Below are 19,506 nucleotides of genomic sequence, written 5' to 3'. Positions count from 1 at the left end.
TTCCAGTGTTAGTGCCCCAAAATGAAAAATATGATGTAAACAAGAGAATGAGTAACTTTTTATAATATACTTAAATTAAACATATACCTAAACAAATAATTAACCAAAATATATATGGTTATTACACTAATAAGTGATTTCATGTACTATTAAAATATATTAATATACTAATTAATGAAATGTTATATTATATTTATTAAGGATTATAGTTTATAATAAAATAATAGAATAATTACGTGTGACAATAATAAATTATTAAAAATAATTTTTTAATTAATTATAAAAATGGGATAATTAAACCAAAATAATTGATCAAATGTTTTTTTTAATAATATTTTAATTACTAGTCTTAATTTTATAATTTAATATAGTAATAAAATTAATGAATATAATAAATAAATTATTTTATCAATAACCTACGATAGATTATTAATAATATATATATATATATATAAATAATTAAAACTTAAAAAACATGCTTGAAAATTAACCGAGTTACTCGTACTAGTATAGAATTTATAGCATAAAGAAAACATTTATGCCTTGGAATATAACAATGAGTTCATGCTTTTAATATTAAAATAATCAACTTAGAGGGTTAATGGCTGAAAAATAGGTTTTATTAAACCAAAATAAAAATAGGTTAATTAAAATAAAATAATTAATCAAATGTTTGATTTAATAATATTTTAATTACCACTATTAAATTACTATTATAATACAATAATTAAAAAATAAACATAATGAATAAATAACACTGATTTAATTTTTCCTAGCTTAAGAAGAATTAGATCAACAATGTCGTCTTCCTCATGACGTCGATAATGGCAAGGAGACAGCAGTAGGCCAGTAGGCAACGACGAAGGAGGAGGCACTTCGACAATACACCGAGAATGAGAAGAGAGGGAGGTCAAGAGGATCTGCGACAGAGGCCTTGAGGGAGAAGAAAGGGAGACCAAGAGGGAGAAAAAAAAAATTCGCGAGAGGAAGGCCGAGAGGGAGAAGAGAGTGCAAGAGAGAAAAAAAATTCTTCGGGGAAGGAAATACGCATCCCAAAAATTTGCTTCTAGTGAATGATTCAAAATTTTGGGTTGAATCATAATTCCACAATTATAGCTTGAGGCGATTACCTGTGTTTTTCATATGTAAAAGGATAAAGTAGGATTTTGATAAATAATAATAAAATTATCAATAAATAAAAACATAAAATAAAATGAAAAAAAATATAGTATATACATGCCTACTATAAATAATTTAAACAAATAATATATGCTAACCACTAAAAAAAAATAACATATGAGTTGAAGACTTTGGGAAGGGCAAATTCCACATTACCCACTAAAATAAAAATAATAAAATAAGAAGAAAAAAAAAGCAGAATGTACTTAAAATCCATGTAAACTTGGATATGTTTGAATTGCTAATTTTAATGTATAAGGGTATTTTGATAATTCCAGATAAAATTCAAGAGACATTGTAATTAGACCTTACAAACTGTTATTAACCATAGCCAAGAACCCATCCCTAAATTTAAAAATATTTTTTTTTCATTTTTGCCATTCTATTAACTTGTTTTCTATTAATCTAACTGCACACTAAGCTCTATTATGAGGTTTGTCTCACCACGGATTAGATAAGTAATCGCCATCTTCAATGGGCGAAAAAACAGTAAAAAAGAAAGAAAGAAAGAAAGAAAGAAAATGTGAAAGAACCACAGATGCACACAACAGGTAACACCATATGGGAAAATCGGATGTATTAGAGATTATATTAATTACAGGTAACGATTCTTTTGATGTCAAAATCCAAAAATATTACCGAAGTGTTATCCTTTGTCCGCAAGGTTCTTGCTTCACTCAACACAAAATTGGCAACCCTATCTGCCAAAGTCTGGTGATCTAAACTGAATTTTTCCTTTGCCTGCACAATCAAAGAATTGAAACAGAGACTTAACATTAGACGAGGCCGATTTTCTCATTCTTCACTAAACATGATCAGTAAAACCAGTTGTACCTGAAGCACCAGCTGCACCGCTTTTCTTATGCTTACAACATCCCATAAGCCATCGCTACAGTTTCATGCAGAGAAAAAGTTACATATCTCCACAATGAATTAATTGATTTCCTGAGGAATCATTTGAGCATTTTGTCCTTGTAGAAATACCATGCATGATACTAGATCAGTATGAAATTTACCTTGCCATTAGTGCAAAGGCCTTGCTACCTTTAGGTATATGCACACATTGACTCACATAAGGCTCTGAACTGAACCGAGATTCTTGTTCTTTCAGAAACTTATCCCCAAGCATCCGAGCAATGTTTAAACCTGCAGAGGGTAATGGATGAACTATCACCACTCAAATACGACTTTTACCAATCTTGATCAAGATTCTGCAAAGAGAACATGAAGAATCACCACAAAGGCGGGTTTCATCATCTCTAATTGGTTGTCCTGTACTTCTCAACCGAGCTTTTTCTGATGGACTAGTTACTCTATGATCCTCTGTCATTGTCATCTGCTTCTCGCCAACACTGCCATGGAGACAGAAAGACGAACCTTATCCATTCGGCTATTTTAAACAAAGTGACAATTACCTAACACGATTGACATATAATTTACGAAAATGATATAAGAGAAGAGGCAAGAACACAAGCACACTTTTAAAGCCTACATTTTTTTTAACTTAGAAGGAAACTGAACAACAATCAGCAGATGATATTAAATGCTAACATTTAAAATTTAAGACAGTAAAATGAAAGTATATTAATCCTTCTTTAATAATATGATGTTGTAAGTGTATTTAAGCAGATAGTGTGGTGGCTTGCATGTCCACATATTTTGTACACATCATCAGCCACCAAAAATTGAGTTTCATGTCTGCTCCTTCAGATGGAACAGTCTGCTCATCAGTTAGGTATCCAGTTTTCTCCCAAAAGTTCAATCACCAGAGTGGTGCAGCCAACCACATCAAGTTCAGCCAATTCTTCACCACACTCAAGTTACATAGACATGAGTTAGTGATTCCATTTTCCAGATATACACATATCCATATAAACCAAGTATAAACAATTAATCACAATGTACATACTTCAAAATGCAGGCAGAATCCCCAAGATTTGCACATTGGGCAAAGAAGTCTTCATGGTGATCTGCCCAAACCAAAAGAACCGTAGCAGTGCAACCCTGAGAGAAATGTTTCCTTAAAGGTTATGATAACAGACTTTGAGTAAGAGAGGAAATTTTGCAAAAATGAAAGATGGAAGAATTAGCTAGATACCAGTCACAGGCCTTCTCGTCCTAAAAAAATCATTTATCCACACATGAAGGCAATATACAGGCACCATGGCCCAGCATCCCATTTAAAGACTACTAGTGTTTTTTTTTTTTTTTTAACTTAGAAGAGACCTAGTGATAATGCATCAAGAGTGAAGGTACAGTAATAATAATCATTTGACATCTCCTGGTAAGAACCTAACTACTTTAACAGTTGAAACAATCTAAAACACCAATAAAAAAATCACTTGAATATGCAGAGTAGGAAATAATGACGAGGTTAACTGTTGTATGTGTGGACACTTCCTTACCACCTTTGAAAACATTTTTAACTTTTTTGAAGAACAAACAAACAAAAAGGAATGAGTCATTTGTCAAACAGCAGCTCTATGAAAAGCTTTTACAAAAAAAAGGCAATGATATGAGGAAAAAAACCTCATACTGATGGTTCATAGCTGCTTCAGTCTGCAAAAAAGCATCCCTCAGAACTTCTGAAGCATCACAGTGGGAAAGAACCTTGTCTCTTTTATCCGAGATTGACAAAATATTTGCCAACATCTTAGGCAGCGTTCTGGACAATGAAATAATTCATCAGAAATTACTATGTCAGAACTCACATATATACATAAAGAAACTCATTTATATGCAACTATAAATGCAGATAAATAAACTAACTTGCTAGCAGTTTTTGCTGCTCCTGCCCCGCCATGGCCATCAAAAATACCAAAAAGTCCAAACTGTAAAAAGAAGCAAACGAAATTCTATAAAGTGATAATTGAAAAAGAGAAACATTGGTTCAATTAAAATGAAAAAGTGAGACCTGCTCTACTTCAGGAAGCGGCCACCTAAAATAACAAAAATCTTCCATAGGAAGCTTCCTTGCACCTCGACGCAAAGCCATAGGATCCGATGCAATACCAACTCCAAAAGGGATTTGATATTTAGGCGGTGTAATATGAACCTGTTAGTGCAAAAATAAGACAGTATAAGATGGCAAGCAGAACAAGTAGCTGATAATAACACATCAGTTTTTTTTTTTTTCAAAAAAAAATCGAATCAGACATGAACTAGGTAAGATATGACATACCAATAAAAAGAAAAAGAATGAGGGCACTACGTTCAACATACAAGTGCAATACAAATGAAAGAATGACAATGAGTCAGCCAGCAGATCAATTTTCTTTCTTCCTTTCGTTTTTTTTTTTTGTTTTTGTTTAACATGAGATGCTTCTAGATCAAGCGGATAATACAAGGCGAGAAAGCGGAGATGACCCTCAAGAAGTTAACCAATGGTAGTACATGGGAGCAATATGATGAGGAAAGTAGTGTAGATTCTGTGGAAACTGAAAAAGAAGAAACAAACAAAATTTGGTTCTGTGTCTTAGTGAAAATTCAGCCAACTGGATTAGTGAACATTAGCCTAGACATGGTTTCAGTAACTGGTTCAATTGCCATAAGGACATGAAAAAACCAGCTTTTTAGCACATATATATGACTAAGTTCAAGCTGTGCTTAAACCTTCACATGTATAACAAGAACACTAACAAACTTTTTCATACTGGAAGTAAAAATAAGTGAAGGTTGACAAGCAAAATTTAAGAATTGTTGACGACCCAATACAGATGATGAGGTGTTGAAAGATACAGAAGGGGCCCAAGCAGGACAATAAGCACACACTTCTAAATTTTAAATCATGAAAGTGATAAGGTGTTGAAAGAACAGCTTATAGGCACTTACCTAGACCAATGCAATTCACACTTCCTTCTCAATGTGAGCTTTACATTAGAAGTTGATCAGAAGGTTGGAGTTCAGGGGTATTATTGCCTTTTTATATGCGTATATGTGGTCCCTCTTAGTTGTTAGTTCTAGTGAAGTGATAGGATTTTATTAGGTGTCTTTTATTTTAATTATTTGTTGCTTTAGTTAGTTTTTCATGTAAAGTAGTTCTAGAAGGGCAACATAGTCAATTCATGTCTTTTAACTTAAGTTGCTTAATCAAATAGGTTTTTTTTTTTTTTATGAATGAATCAAATAGGTTTAGGGACGAATTTTGTCTCCTAACCGGGTGCTGGCTCTCGCACCTTTTTCTCTCCTTCTCTATTCACCTATTTCTCTTCTCTTTCTCTTTTCTACGTTCCTTCTTCAATCTTCTTCTTTTCCTTCTTCAAGACTTCTTTTGTACAGTCTTTATTATGGTATCAGAGCACTAGGTCCAAATGGAGTTCAAGTTTCAACCTTTATGTTTCTTCCAAATACCTAAAAATTCTGCAGGAAACGATTCATTAATTTTCTGTTCCGACTAAAGTTTCAACTTTTCCTTACAACTGTATGCCAGAACCTATTGGTCCATAGCTTAATGTGCTGTATAAGCACTTAAAGTATATGTTCTACCCGATTTCTGGGTATGTGACTACCCCTTGGTAGGTTCACTTATCTGCACAGACCTGGAAAGGCTTGGTTTTTACAAAAAAAATTATGATGTTTTAGTACAATGTTGTGTTGTTTATTTTAATTCTCCAGGCTACTTAAGTGCCTATTACCTGCTTGAGTCCTGGTCGATTGGTCATTTGAGCATCAGCTGAAATATCTTCTATCATCTACTGCTCCTAGAGGAGTTTTTTTATTGTCTACACAGAATTATAATTATATTCCTTCGTTATTGGTGATTGCTATTGGTGAAAATAAAAATCGCATAATGGCAGACCAAGGTGAAAGTTTTACCCCTGTTAGAAGTTCCAAAAAATCTGAGAATAAGGAATCAACTACAATTCAGATAACTTCTGTTAAATCGAATAATTCAAAATACGTTTACCAGTCTAATTCAGTCCAGATGTATCGTGGGGCTAAAAGAAAGCTTAAATATATTAGGGATGAACCTCCAATACAAATGAATGATGACATATAATTATCAAGTGATGACTTGGATTATCAATATTGCGGAGCCCAAGATTGGTTCACAGATTATGACATATAGAATCACCAAAAGAATGTGGAAGACTTTTGAGTCTTTTTATTCTCATAAAAGTAATCTATCAGGGATTTATGGATTGTATTCTCGATATTATACCATGATGCATGGAAGTAAGTGTATCATTGATTACTTTGGTGACATGCAAGCTATTCTTCAAGAAATCAACATTTACCATCCCTTTACTATAGATGCAAAAGCTTTAAGGAAAAAAGAAAATCAGATGCAGGTGGCTTAGTTCTCACATGGTTTAGAACAAGAATATGATGCAACTCAAAGCACAGTTATTGGCAGATGTGACCACTTTAGAAAAAGTTTATTTTCAAAGTTTAAGAGCTGAAGGTGCAGCCATTTCTAGTAATAAGGAGCCTAAATCGGTTTATGCTGCATCAGCTATGAATTCTATCCCTAAAAAAACAAATCAGAAAGTGTCTGGGGTTGTGAAGTTAGAAGTGGCAGTCGTGGTAGAGGTAGAGGTAGAGGTAGAGGTAGAGATGGAATTGGTCATGGTCGTGGCTGAGGTCGAGGTCGAGGTCGAGGTCGAGGTCGAGGAGATAGAAAATGCATACATTGTGGTACAACAAATCATCAGTCTAACAGGTCTTGGGACAAATTTGGAAAGCCTACATGGGCTAATGCAACTGTGACAGATGTTCCTAATAGTAGTGGTGGTAGTGGTGGTAGTGGTGAATCTATTGCATCCATTCATGACCAAATTCAGCAGTTAGTTCAGAACTTAGGACAAATATTTGCTTCTTTTGGCAGTTCAATTTCGAAACCTTCTTCAATTGCCAATGCCACTCTTACAATTTCAGGTATGCCACTTTACATGTGTTTTCCTCTCCTAGTTAGACATCAATTCGGGTGCTTCAACACACATGTCAAGTATGTCATCTCAGTTTTGTCCTTAACAACATCTCCTCCTCATAAATTAGTTGTATTGGCAATGGTTCCGAGTCTAGTATTTAGGGTGAGGATGTGGTCCACGCCACACCTAGTTTATCTTTATCATTTGTTCTATATGTTCCTAACTTTGCCATTAATTTGTTATTTGTGAGTTAATTGACAAAATTGCTGAATTGTACTGCAACATTTTCACCCATTGGTTGTGTTTTTCAGGACTTGAGGATGCAGAGGATGATTTGTGGTAGCATAAGATATGATGGGTTATACTATCTTGAAGGGTCACATATGGTTATTGGGCTTCATGAAAAGATTTCTCCATACAATGGCATCTTTGTTTAGGACATCCATCTCCAACTAAGATCCATTCACTTATTCCTTCGTCTTCTTCAAAGTTATCATTTTATTGCGAAGCTTATTAGCTTGGGAAACACCACCGGGCTTCGTTTCCTTTTAGTCATTGTACAAGTAGTTTTGTCTTTGAATTAGTTCATTATGATGTATGTGGCCCAAACAAGGTACCTAGTATCTTTGGATTTTAAGTATTTTTTGCCTTTATTGATGACTACAGTCGTGTCACATGTGTGTAACTACTCAAGGAGATATCTGAAGTATTTGATGTATTTCTAAAATTTTACTATGAAAAAATGAATTTGTTAGGTGCTTCCATCAAAATTTTGCATAGTGATAATAAAATAGAATTTGTCAAGAAGAGTTTTTCTCAAGGCTCCCTGCATCAAACATCTTGTCCATATAACCCACAATAAAATGGGGTTGTTGAACACAAAAAATAGGCATTCGCTAGATGTTTAGGCACTTATTTTTCACATGAAAGTTCCTAAACCATATTTGGGGGGATGTAGCACTTACCGCCTGTTACTTGATTAACTACATGCCCTCATTTTGTTTTGCATAACAGAGTTCCATATCAGATTCTTCAACCTACAAGACCTCTGTTTGACATCTATCTTGAAGAGTTTGGTTGTACACAAGATGTCCATGTGGTTGGATTTTCGTTCACAAATTTACTCCTAGATCTGTTAAAGTGTTTATTTTCGGGAAATCCACAAAATCAAAAAGGTTACAAGTACTATGATCCAAAAACTAAAAAGTTGTATATTTCAGATGATGTAACCTTCTTTGAGCATGTTCTTTACTTTATATCTTCCTCAAAATCCGCCTTTCCTTCCTCCTTCAATCTGACTCATCCTCTTCCAATTCCAGTGATGGATGCTGCTAACTATGTACCACCGCATCCCTTGGAGAAAGTTTCTAAAGATAACTCACAAGTATATCAATGTAGAGAGCATATTACTACAGATGAAGGTAAAGAGGCTCCTGAGAAGTCTTTGTTGCCTTCGCAGAATTCTTTTCATGATGTCGCATAGGATAGGCAATCATCCACTATACCCCCTCTAATATCTGATAGTCCTGAGATATCTCACTCAGATCTTCAAATTTTTTTAAGGAAGGGAGTTTGTGCATGTACTAATAAAGGTAGCCACCATTCTATCTCCAATAATGTTCCCTTTGATAATTTATCTTTCCAATTTTGCACCTTTGTTACTTCTCTATGATTTTTGTTCTTCGCACTATCTAGGAGGCATGAAATGTTCAAAGTGGAAGGCAGTCATGGATGTCAAATTGGAAGCTCAATTCTCATGAGGTACATAGAGTTTGTGTGACCCTCCTCCCGATGCAATCATTGTGGTATGTTATTGGGTGTACACAATGAAATACAATGCAGATGGATCAATTGACTATTACAAATATCGACTTGTCGCCAAAGGGTACACCCATACTTATAGAGTGGATTTCTCTGATACTTTTTTTTTGTGGCATGACTCAGTTCTATTCGTATTCGTATTTCTGTGGTTGTTAATCATGAATGGCCGCTACACCAATTAGACATTAAAAATTGTCTTCTTGTGTGGAGATCTTTAAGAAGATGTCTATATGGAGTAACCCCTTAGGTATGTTACTCAAGGGAAGACTAGTAAGGTATGCAAATTAAACAAGGCAATTTATGGATTAAAATAGAGTCCCAAAGCTTAGTTTGAGAAATTTTGTCAGGTAATCACTTCCTTTAACTTCTCTCAAAGTCATTACGATCATTCCTAAGTTGTTCTCAAATGTTCTATGGGAGTTGTTGTGTTGATTACTTATGGAGGTTTATCCAAATCTCCGTGATGATCAACATCCAATAATGAAAGATAAGACATAATAGAGGAGATTAGTCAATAAGCTTCTCAATGCCATAGCAACTAGACCAGACATTTCCTTCACAGTTGGTGTGGCGAGTCAATTTATGGAGAATCCTATAAATTCTTATTTCTTAGTTGCACAAAAAAAATTGAAGTATCTAAAAGGAGCTCCAAGTCTGGGACTTATATATGTCTCATGGGCACATTGACATAAAGGGATACTTTGATGTTAATTATACCAGGGTCAAAACTTGATGGGAAGTCTACTTTAAGATATTGCACATTTGTGGGTGGCAACCTTGTAAGTTGGAGACGCAAAAAGTAAACAATAGTTGGGTGATCGAGTTTTGAAACAAAATATAGAGCTATTACTCATACAACTGTTGAACTTATGTGGGTTTATCTGTACTTATGGAGTTGGGAATAGACATTCAAGAACTTGGGGTAATGAAATGTGATAATCAAGTTGCTATCTTCATTGCAAACAATCTGGTATTTCATGAGAGGACAAAAGTGGATTGTCACTTTATTCAAGATGTTGTGATGAGGGGCAAAATTGTTACTCCTAACGTAAAGTCAACTAATCAACTTGGTGATGTCTTTAAAAAACCCTAGGGAAACATTAATTTAAAATATTTTTTAACAAGCTAGGCCTTCATGACATTTATGGTTCAGCTTGAGAGAGTGTTGGATTCAAGGGTATCATTATCTTTTTGTATGTTTACATGTGGTCCCTCTAAGTAATAGTTTAGTTCTAGCAAAGTGGTAGGATGTTATTGGGAGTCTTTTGTTTTAATTTTTTTCCTTAGTTTTTTATGTAAAAGTAGTTTTAGAGGGGCAAAATGGTCAATTCATGTACTTTTAACTTAAGCTCCTTAATTAAATAGGTTTAGGTATGATTTTGTCTCCTACCCAAGTGCTGGCTCTCGCACCTTTTTTTGCTTCTCTCTTCATCTATTTCTCTTCTCTTTTCTTTGTTTCTACTTCAATCTTCTTCTTTTCCTTCTTCAAGACTTCTTTTGTATAGATTTTATCAAAACTCATGACCTAGCATTCTTTTGCCTCTAATAAGTAAACATATTCAACAAGCTCAGAACACAAGAAATAATAGATAAAGAAAAATTAGGGATTCAAAATGTTTGCTCACATAATTAAGTGAAAACTTAAAATAGTTTAAGTTTTGCTCCCTAAATGGTTTGTGTTGACAAGAAAATGAAGGTGGTATTTTGTTAGAAAGTTCTCTTAAGTAAAAGATAAGAAATTCAAAAGAGCTAATGCCTATGAGATATTTTCAGCACTTACTAAGAGTTTAACAGTGTTGCATCTGCCACTATATAATACTTCCCAACAATCATTCAAGAACTAGAGACCTAAACTAATTAACAGTGTTGCATCTTCTATATGTTCCTTCTTTTGTTGTTAAGTCACGTTTACAGCTTTAAACAATCTCATCAACAAAGTAAAACGTCACTATTTTAATGGAGCAACAAAGGGGAGCTGGAGAGTTGGAGAGAGGGAGGGGTAAAGGCCTCACAAGTATTTTTGATGTAGTGCCAAGAGTTATTATGTCTCCACTAGCAATCTCAATTGGCTCACTCCATTGTCTACGCCCTGAATCTGGAGGGTGCACTGCCTGAGAGTTCAAGTGGGTCCCATTCAGACTACCCATATCAGTCAGTTCCCATTTCAACTTCTGCCAGCAGCAAATAAAATCAATATTAAGTAGACAATAACAATTCATAGGGGTGAGAAGATAGAAATAGGTAAACTATGTATCTACATTTAAATTCCAGTTAATCAGGGCATGTTTCCCGGAAACTTCTGAATCCTTCAATATTAAGTCGCTGGGCGGAACTCTTCCAAGGGTCAGTGGAAGTTGAGAGATGTTTGTTGACTGCAAGGAACAGCGGAGCCCACAAGAAGGACCAGATATGACCTCAAGGGTCAGGCAGCTTCCTGCACTTCTAACAAAAAAGATAGGATGACATGTTTTACAAAATCAGCCAAATGTAACAGCATAAATAAATAAATCCATGGGTGAGATAAAAAAAGAGAATACCTTGAATCTCTGCACCTTTCTGCACAGAATCTTGGTATCTACCATCCCTTAATGCACGTGGTGAGTCATAAAATGGCTCATCCTTCGTAACATGCTTTTGGACTTCAGCAGGCCAGTTTGCCACTGATGATCGTTTAAGTGTTTGACCAGCAAGAAGATCTTCGGAAGGATCAGATATCACATCCAGAACCAAGCTAGCACCTGGAGGAATTGAAAGAAGCAGAAAGTACAGTTAGAAATTTAAACCTTTTCTTGTCTTTACTCATTAAAAAATATAACCCATTTTTTAGTTCTTAAGAGATGTTACATAGACAACAGAATTTAGCAACACACTGAATGCAAAAATGAAACATTACCCTGACTAGCATATGAATCTGTCAACAAATTCCTTTCTCTACTAATGACGGAGCTACGATGACCTTCGTTTTGAACACTGGACCCCACTACCACACTAGCCAAGTCATTGCTTTGGCTTGAGCTCAGATTCAAATCATTGAAGAAAAGAGGCTTTTCAAGATCATCCTACAAAATAAAAAATAGAAACAATAAAAATAAAAATAAATTAAAATAAAAAAATCAGCATGTGTAACTATTGTATAGAAAAGGATTAAGGAGTAACTGGATGTGAAATAAATAGCTTCAAAATAGTTGTACCATACAAAACACAAAAAGTGTACAAATAAGCAGTCATCTCAGACGTATAGGAACTACACAGCTTAAAAAGGGAACTAAAATATTATAAGCTAACTAACAAATGGAGTTTGGATAATGAATGGGATAAATCTCAAAATGTATAAGGACATATTGTCATACATGATATAATGATATCCATTGCAAGATGCTGAGAGATGGTACTTAAATGGATGTAAATAGGTTCATACAAAAATTTGAAATAAGACTACTCATGCAACAGTGTGATGGTTCAACATCAATACTGCTAACCCATAGTACCACAGTGTTTTTTGAATAGCAAGAGAGTTAGTGAGAAACAAAGAGAACCACAAGCAAGCAAGTACTGAGCCACCAAAGAAGAACCTATTGGTTCTTGAGCAATAGGTGGACCGAGAAATCTTTACAACTTGAAAGTTCCCATAGTATACACCAAAAAATTTGAGATCGTTCTTCTTGCCGAGACCAGTCTTTATCCATTAGGTAGCTCATGGTGACTCAAAACAAAATAAGAAATCCTGGAAGCCCCATGAACAGAAAGCAGTCGCATCGACTCAGAACAGCAAAAAATTACATACTAAGATTGAACCTTGAGTTAACCAATTGATTATGTTTGTTTCAATAAAATTAATGTGTAAAATGTTTCAAGCAGGCAGAACATGAAAATGAAAGTTAGTAATAGCAATTTCATTTCTGGCCTCAAAACACTTTTGTGACACTTCATTTACTAATGTACAATGTAACATCTTCTCTAACCCAGACTGCCGTGGGTGTTGTCACAAATGTGTTTTTGAGAAATCCTCCTCCAGAGGGTTATTAGCAGACTTGAGCACATTAATTATGTGGCCATAAGAAGGTCCAAGTTCACCAAACCAGTTTGATATGGCATACTATATCAGCAAAGTTAGATTATCTAACTCTTGACAATGACAAATTGCTTTGGAATACCAAGTTGAGGGTGTTGCTAAAGTCAACTGCCTAAATGACAAAGGCTAGGAGGAATTCACTTACAGTTTTTCATATAGATGCATAAATTGATTAGATGCAATTCTTCAAGCAGGCAAAAGCAGCCTATTGTCTACTCAGAGTGGAGAAACTAGATAAGTACTTAATAAAAACTTAAAAGAGGATTTAGAGCTGTAACTGAGATCATTTTTTGGTCCGCTCAAGACTGGCTCCATTTATTTAATTTTTTTATCTTTTACTTGAGTCAGAGCTACAGAGTATCTGCCTATGGGTTTTATGGCCCCTTTGATTTTGTCACTACATGCCTCTCTGATAATCGCACTTCTTGTGCTTCCATTATAGTGTATGCTTGTTTTGAGTGAGATATCCATTTTTGTTTAGAATTAAAAATAGATAAAAAAAATAATAATAAACAACTCTAAGAATAATTGATCAACGAAAGTAAAGGATGAGGTTTATGTAACGTAACCCAGCTGAAATTTCGAAGTGTCCTAAACGAGAGACAGTTTATGATAGTTTCAGACTTCAAAAAGAGAAATACTTCCCCAACTTAATTCCTACAGACAACTCTCGCATTATCGTCCTCTTAGAGCCAAAAAAAAATTACTACTCCCAGGCAGTGAACAAAGCACAACGAATAGTTCAAAATACAAAGACACATCGATTTTCACCGGAAAGATGAGCCGTAAACATGAATGAATTAAAACGAACAATCCCAACATTAGCGAGAATTTTTTTAAAAAAAAAAGAGAGATAAAAAGGAAAAAGGGAATCGTTCCTAGACGATACAATCAAAGCGACAGGCACCCCGTCTGAGATTTACATCGGAAATCAAAAGAAACAAAAAAAAATACATAAAAAATCTCAATGGCAAACCACGAAAATAAAACACCAAATCACTAAAAACAACTCCTCTTCACAGGACGATAAATACAACATATTCCGAAAATAAGATACATTTAATCTGTAAGTTGATTCCAGAATACCAAAAAAAAAAAAAAAAAGGCTACTAGATGAACGAAAAAAATTACCTTGATCGATTGATTGGGAGAGTAAGAAGAAGAGAAGAATCGCCATGGCTTGCAGGCCAAGAAAAAGATGATTAGAATAAGAAGCAGCATAAGAAGAAGGAGACCGACAATGCTCTGTATCATCGCCATGTCCATCGCCATCGCCTGTGTCACAAAAGAAAGGAGCTAAGCGAGAGCGAAAAGGGCGCTCTGGCTTTGAAATGGTCGCATCTACACAAAGCTCTTGAATGCGCGTCTGTAACAACTTCCCTCCCCACGCAGTTACAAAACCACCCTTCCCAAATATATCCCATGACGCATCCATCCATGTATGTACATGACGCAATTCCTTCCTTCCATGTAATCAACCATGCTGACTGACAGGTAAGTGGAAGTAGCGGATAAGGAGAGACGGTTAGAATGTATGAACCAGGCTCAAGGGCAGGTATGTGACGTTGGATGGTCATCATGCACAGTATGGACGATGAAATATGGAGCGTTTAGGGCGTCTTGCTTTTGGGGAATCCGACTTTCAGTCTTAATCACGCAAAGAGAATTAGCCACCTTTTAATTTGTTATGATCGAGACGTCCAACGTTTTTACAGTATTTTCAAGAGACGAATTAAAAACGTGAGTTAGGCGGCATGGACGGCACGGACGGCGTGGTCGTGGTCTTTTTATCTCTGGTTTTTTCAAGAAGGTTAAATTTAGGGGATTTGGAGATTATTATTTTATTGATAATTTAAAATTTAAGGGTAAATTAAGTATTAGAGTTAATTTTTTTTCCTTCTATGAAGTCACTCCCTCACTTCACTCGAAGTCAAAGAAGAAGAAGACAACAAAAAAATTAATCTCCGCCATGGGATCTAACAAGAAACTTTTTCAAACTAAACTCCAATAAAACGACTGAGGCACACAAGAATTTATTATATGATTCAACAACTTTGGTGGAATCCATTGCTCAAGCAACCCTTGCTTGAGATCCCTTGCGAAACCATGAGATATTAATAAGAGAGCCGATGTTCGTCAACAGGTGGTTGAGTAACAACTACTAGCTTTTCTTACTTGGTTGTCTACAAATCGAGAGGGATTTAACTTTTGAAGACTTTGGAAAAGTGTATTGCATGTTTTGGCACAAGATTACTTAAGGATCCATTTATCCTTACATCATGATAGTCCATCATTGAGGTTCTTATAGAGTATTCTTATAGAGTAATTACAATGGGTTGTCACTAAGTAATTTTGTTTATCTACTTCTCTATCTATCATCTCTTCTCTTTTTTTCTTCTCCTCCTACGTCCAATCTTTCCACCTTCCATTCACGCACAATTATCCATATCAAGGTTATGGAACTCTAGAATTCTACGTAGTACCAAAGCAAGGATTCTAGAGTTCCATGTTACAACTGCTTGGTACTATTTGTTGCCTGTAGTAGTTGCACGTTGACTTTGCTCATGCCTAGATGAATTTTCATTTTTATGCACCTTTATCTTCATGAAATTGGTGTTGGATTCGTGGAGCTTGTAATTGTGGGTTTCTACCCTTTTTCTAGGCAATAAATCAAAGCTTGAAACTTCATCTTCATGCATGATTTTGAATGTAAAGTGCAATAGTTTATTCCTTGATTCAAATATCAGTTGTTGTTTCTTCCGTGATTAAGTACACAAATGCTTTTCAAAAATTCCTATTGATTCAAAGAGGATTTTTGAAGTTTTCTTTGATGCTACTATCTTTTTTTTGCCAGTTTTTTGCTACTCCGTTAGTGTAATTTCTGCTCACCTAATTCCAACCCCCTTCTAACTCAAATAGGAATATTGTTGCTAGTTGTTTTCAAAAATTCCTTTGCTTTCCTTGAGTTTTTACTATCCTTGTTGTTGAATTCAGATTACCTTGCTATCATTGATTAGAGTTCTACTACATACAAAATATGAGTTATTACTCCTTTTTGTTTCCAAAAATTTAGTTGCCAAGTAATTTCCTAATTCAACACCTTCCTCTTGATCCCGTAAGCACTTTCTTAAGGATTTTCCATGAGTTGCATAGGTTTTTTACTTTCCATAATTGTCTTCCATAATTGTCTTCCAGCACACATCTAACTGTTCGATATCTTGTCACTTGTTGCACCATGGTTGAGGATAATGCATCTAGTAGTTTCAATAGAACATAAATTTTAAAAATTATATGAAAACCCCTCAAAGGTTTGTCAAATTACTTGACATGATCTTGGTCTATAAAATATTTTTTGATCACCCAAAATCTTATTGATAACTTTATCAAGCCTGCTCCACCACTAATGAAGAGGATGCCACATATAAGAAATGACTTAAAGAAGATACTTTTGTTATAAACTAGCTTATTAATAACATGAAGGAACATGTCTGCTAATAATGTTATCCAATTGGAGACTAAAAAAATTATTTAGGATATATGTGCTAAATTATATTTTAGTTTTGACAATTGTACAAGCTCCATGTAGTGTTTCTAACAATGAAAAACACAAAAAAAGGGGGACAATCTACATAAGTATTTAGCCCAATTCATACGGTTGAAACATAAGTGAAAGCTAGCCCAACCGTAAACAAAACCATCAAGTTACACATACACAAAACCAAACATTAAACAAACATATATAATTCATTTTGTTCTAGTGTTCATAAAATGGTTCTACTACTATATAGAAGGTTATTTGGTACATATGATACAATTAATATATGAAAACAAAATGATACATACACTAGCTCAGACAAAGTAAAGAACAAAAGTGACTCGACCAACTAATGCTCAAAGCATACAAGTTAGTGGATCTGACAGAGGATGAACACCAAAGTGATTCTCAAGCACAACAAATTGGTTGGTCGTGTCAAAGATAGTAGTATTAGTCCACTTTGAGTTTGCAACTAGATAAAGAAGTAGCCACATGGTTTCTTGATGTCGTGGAAGAATTTGTGCCCTTGGATGCATCCCACAACAATACATTTGATACACTCAAAGCAAGCCTATGCCGATAGCATGAGCTCATCTTGAAGCACATCTACCTCAAACTAGGGTGAGTTTCATTCCCAATAATACTCATTTACCTCATGCTCCTTCCTCTCAACATCTAAAGTATCAAGTTCCTTTGTTCATCTTTCAAGCGAGATCACACTCGATTAACTTTCTTAAACTCTGTTGTCTTGAGTATTTTCCCCACTAATACCAAGTTCATTAAGTGTTTCTCCATTTGTTCTAACATCTTGATAGTCCATGATTGAGGTAATCGGTGCCTCATGCTAAAAAGTAACTATCGAGTGACAATAGGCATGCATTATATAAATGGACAATGGTGGACATAAGAGGACAAAGTTAGCATGATTGATTTCCGTGAGGTTTCCAATTCTTGGATTCAAAATTTGTATAACCATCTTGTGGCGGATATCTCAAGGGTAGTTAAATTTCGTGGCCTTATATTTGTACGATGTAAAACATCTTGATCACTACATACATCCCCAATCACCTATTACACTAGGTAAACACCATGGATATAAACCTAATGGTTTACATAAAATGAGAGGATGGTACTTCAGAACTCGATAGGAGACCAAACTGATCATTAATCATTTAGTAACTAACTCCAAAACTATCTATACCAACTCAACTACAAAAGGTTGCATTTGGCTCATCCATTTATTTTTTAAACCAATTATTATAAAATAGTATTCTTAGCAGTGTGCAACACAATCATGCAAGTGGTGTTGAAGATGCAATGTCTCGAGAGGTAAGGGTAGAACCAGCTATACCTCGCTCTTTGCCAAAAAGGTGAGTCCTATGCCTTGATTCTCAATTCCACTAAGAATTTTGTTCAAATAAATAATAGAATAACTAAAGGAGGACAATTGTACGGTCAAGGGAGGAACCCTTATTTTCACAATGGTAAAACCAATCAATTTTCTGAAAGGATTTTGGGAGAAGTTTGTTAGACCTCCTTGTGCCAGCAATGTTGAGCAAGGAAGGATAGCCCCGCCAACCACAACAAAATCTGATTTAATGGTAGTTAGCAAAGATGATTTGAATATGTTGATTTATTAGGTATGGTAGCTACCGTCTCTCCTCAAGGACAAGGACAACTAACTACTTCCATGACAAGTCTGCAAATGCCTCTTTATTGATACCAAGTACTTGTGCATTCCACTCCTACCTATTTGGTTATTTATTTCAAAGCCTCTATTGACATGCCTTGGTAATTCTCAACTATTGTGTTATTTAAATAACTTAGATGTTTTTAGGCAAGTAATCCTATATGACGGTTCCCCTTTTCAGATTCTTTGAGAAGGACATATCCAAGCCTTGTCTATTGTTCCTCTTCATTCAATTTTTTTAATTCTAAAATTTCCTATAAACTTTCTTTCAGTTGATCAACTCACAAAGAGTCTCAATTGCTCGATTATATTTTTTAGGACCTCCAAATGAGGAGGATGATTAAAGGGCTTGAACATGGAGTGTAGTATTACCTTGGTGATCATTGGAGTTCAGTTCTTTAGGCAATGAAATATATACCTACTATCATGGATTGGCATGTTCGACTCAGACATCCATTTTTGGAAATGTTGTAAATTGTGATCCAGTTTCTGAAGTCTAGTTCTCCACTTCATAGTGAGTCTTGTGAGTTGGACAAACATCATAGGAGTAGTTTTTTTGAAGAAAAAAGAGTCTAAGCAGTTCAAGTCTATTTTAATTATTTCATTCTAATGTAGAATGGCATGATCTATTTGAAGTGAATTTGGATTCTGATACTTGTTACCTTTATTGATAATTTTAGTAGTGTAATCTGGGTCTTTCTATAAAAATAAAAGGCAGATATCATGTCTATGTTTCAAACATTTTATACCAAAACAAAGAGTCAATTTGGTATTTCTATTCAAATTTTGCAAACAAATAATGCACCTAAATATATGATTGCACCTTTTTCTCAATTTTGTACTTCTCATGGTATTGTTCATCGAATATCTTATTTGTATACATCTCAACAGAATAGTGTTGCATATGTATATATATGCTCCAAAAAATTTCATACCTAAAGTTTGGAAACTTGATAGCTATCCTCTTTACATAGTTAGAGTTCTTGAGGTATATTTAATTTTTCCTAGACTCTTGTCTTCAGTTCTTCACTCTTCTCCAAGGTACTTCTTCAATGTGATTTGCCTTTATTTTAGCTCGAGGTCTTGTGTTGGATTTGTCAATTCTTCCGCATATACCTTGTAATTCAATCATTGGAAGAAAACACATCTTAAATGTTATGAATTGTAAATTTATCAACTTACTTAGGTTGAGTTTTGCAACTAGAAGTGCATATGCAATGTTGAATTGTAAATTTCTATTCACAAGGCTGATAAATTTACAAACATAATAACACAATGTTGATTAATCACTCCAAATGGATTGATCAATAATAACAAATATATTCACCATGATCGATCA

General features: G+C 34.7%; 1 protein-coding gene across 1 annotated transcript; it reads right to left on the bottom strand.

The window, feature by feature from the left end:
• Nucleotides 1–1,714: 1,714 nt before the first annotated feature.
• LOC137956098 (protein phosphatase 2C 70-like) lies at nt 1,715–14,316 on the bottom strand. Its single transcript, XM_068803428.1, has 13 exons — nt 14,074–14,316; nt 11,764–11,929; nt 11,408–11,608; nt 11,129–11,304; nt 10,883–11,041; nt 4,094–4,234; nt 3,949–4,010; nt 3,709–3,844; nt 3,089–3,183; nt 2,416–2,531; nt 2,196–2,325; nt 2,014–2,068; nt 1,715–1,920 (listed from the first exon to the last, which is right to left on the bottom strand). Exons 1-13 carry the CDS (start codon nt 14,212–14,214, stop codon nt 1,771–1,773), a joined length of 1,728 nt encoding a protein of 575 aa, XP_068659529.1. The 5' UTR covers nt 14,215–14,316; the 3' UTR covers nt 1,715–1,770.
• Between the last annotated feature and the right edge of the window lie 5,190 nt (nt 14,317–19,506).

This window comes from Aristolochia californica, unplaced genomic scaffold (genome assembly GCF_029961685.1).
Source record: "Aristolochia californica isolate CCGP_79_NKW_82.1479 unplaced genomic scaffold, dmAriCali1.0.hap1 SCAF_2, whole genome shotgun sequence".
Lineage (NCBI taxonomy): Eukaryota > Viridiplantae > Streptophyta > Magnoliopsida > Piperales > Aristolochiaceae > Aristolochia > Aristolochia californica.
The sequence above is the reverse complement of the archived record's forward strand: the minus strand, read 5'-3'. Positions and strand labels throughout refer to the sequence as shown.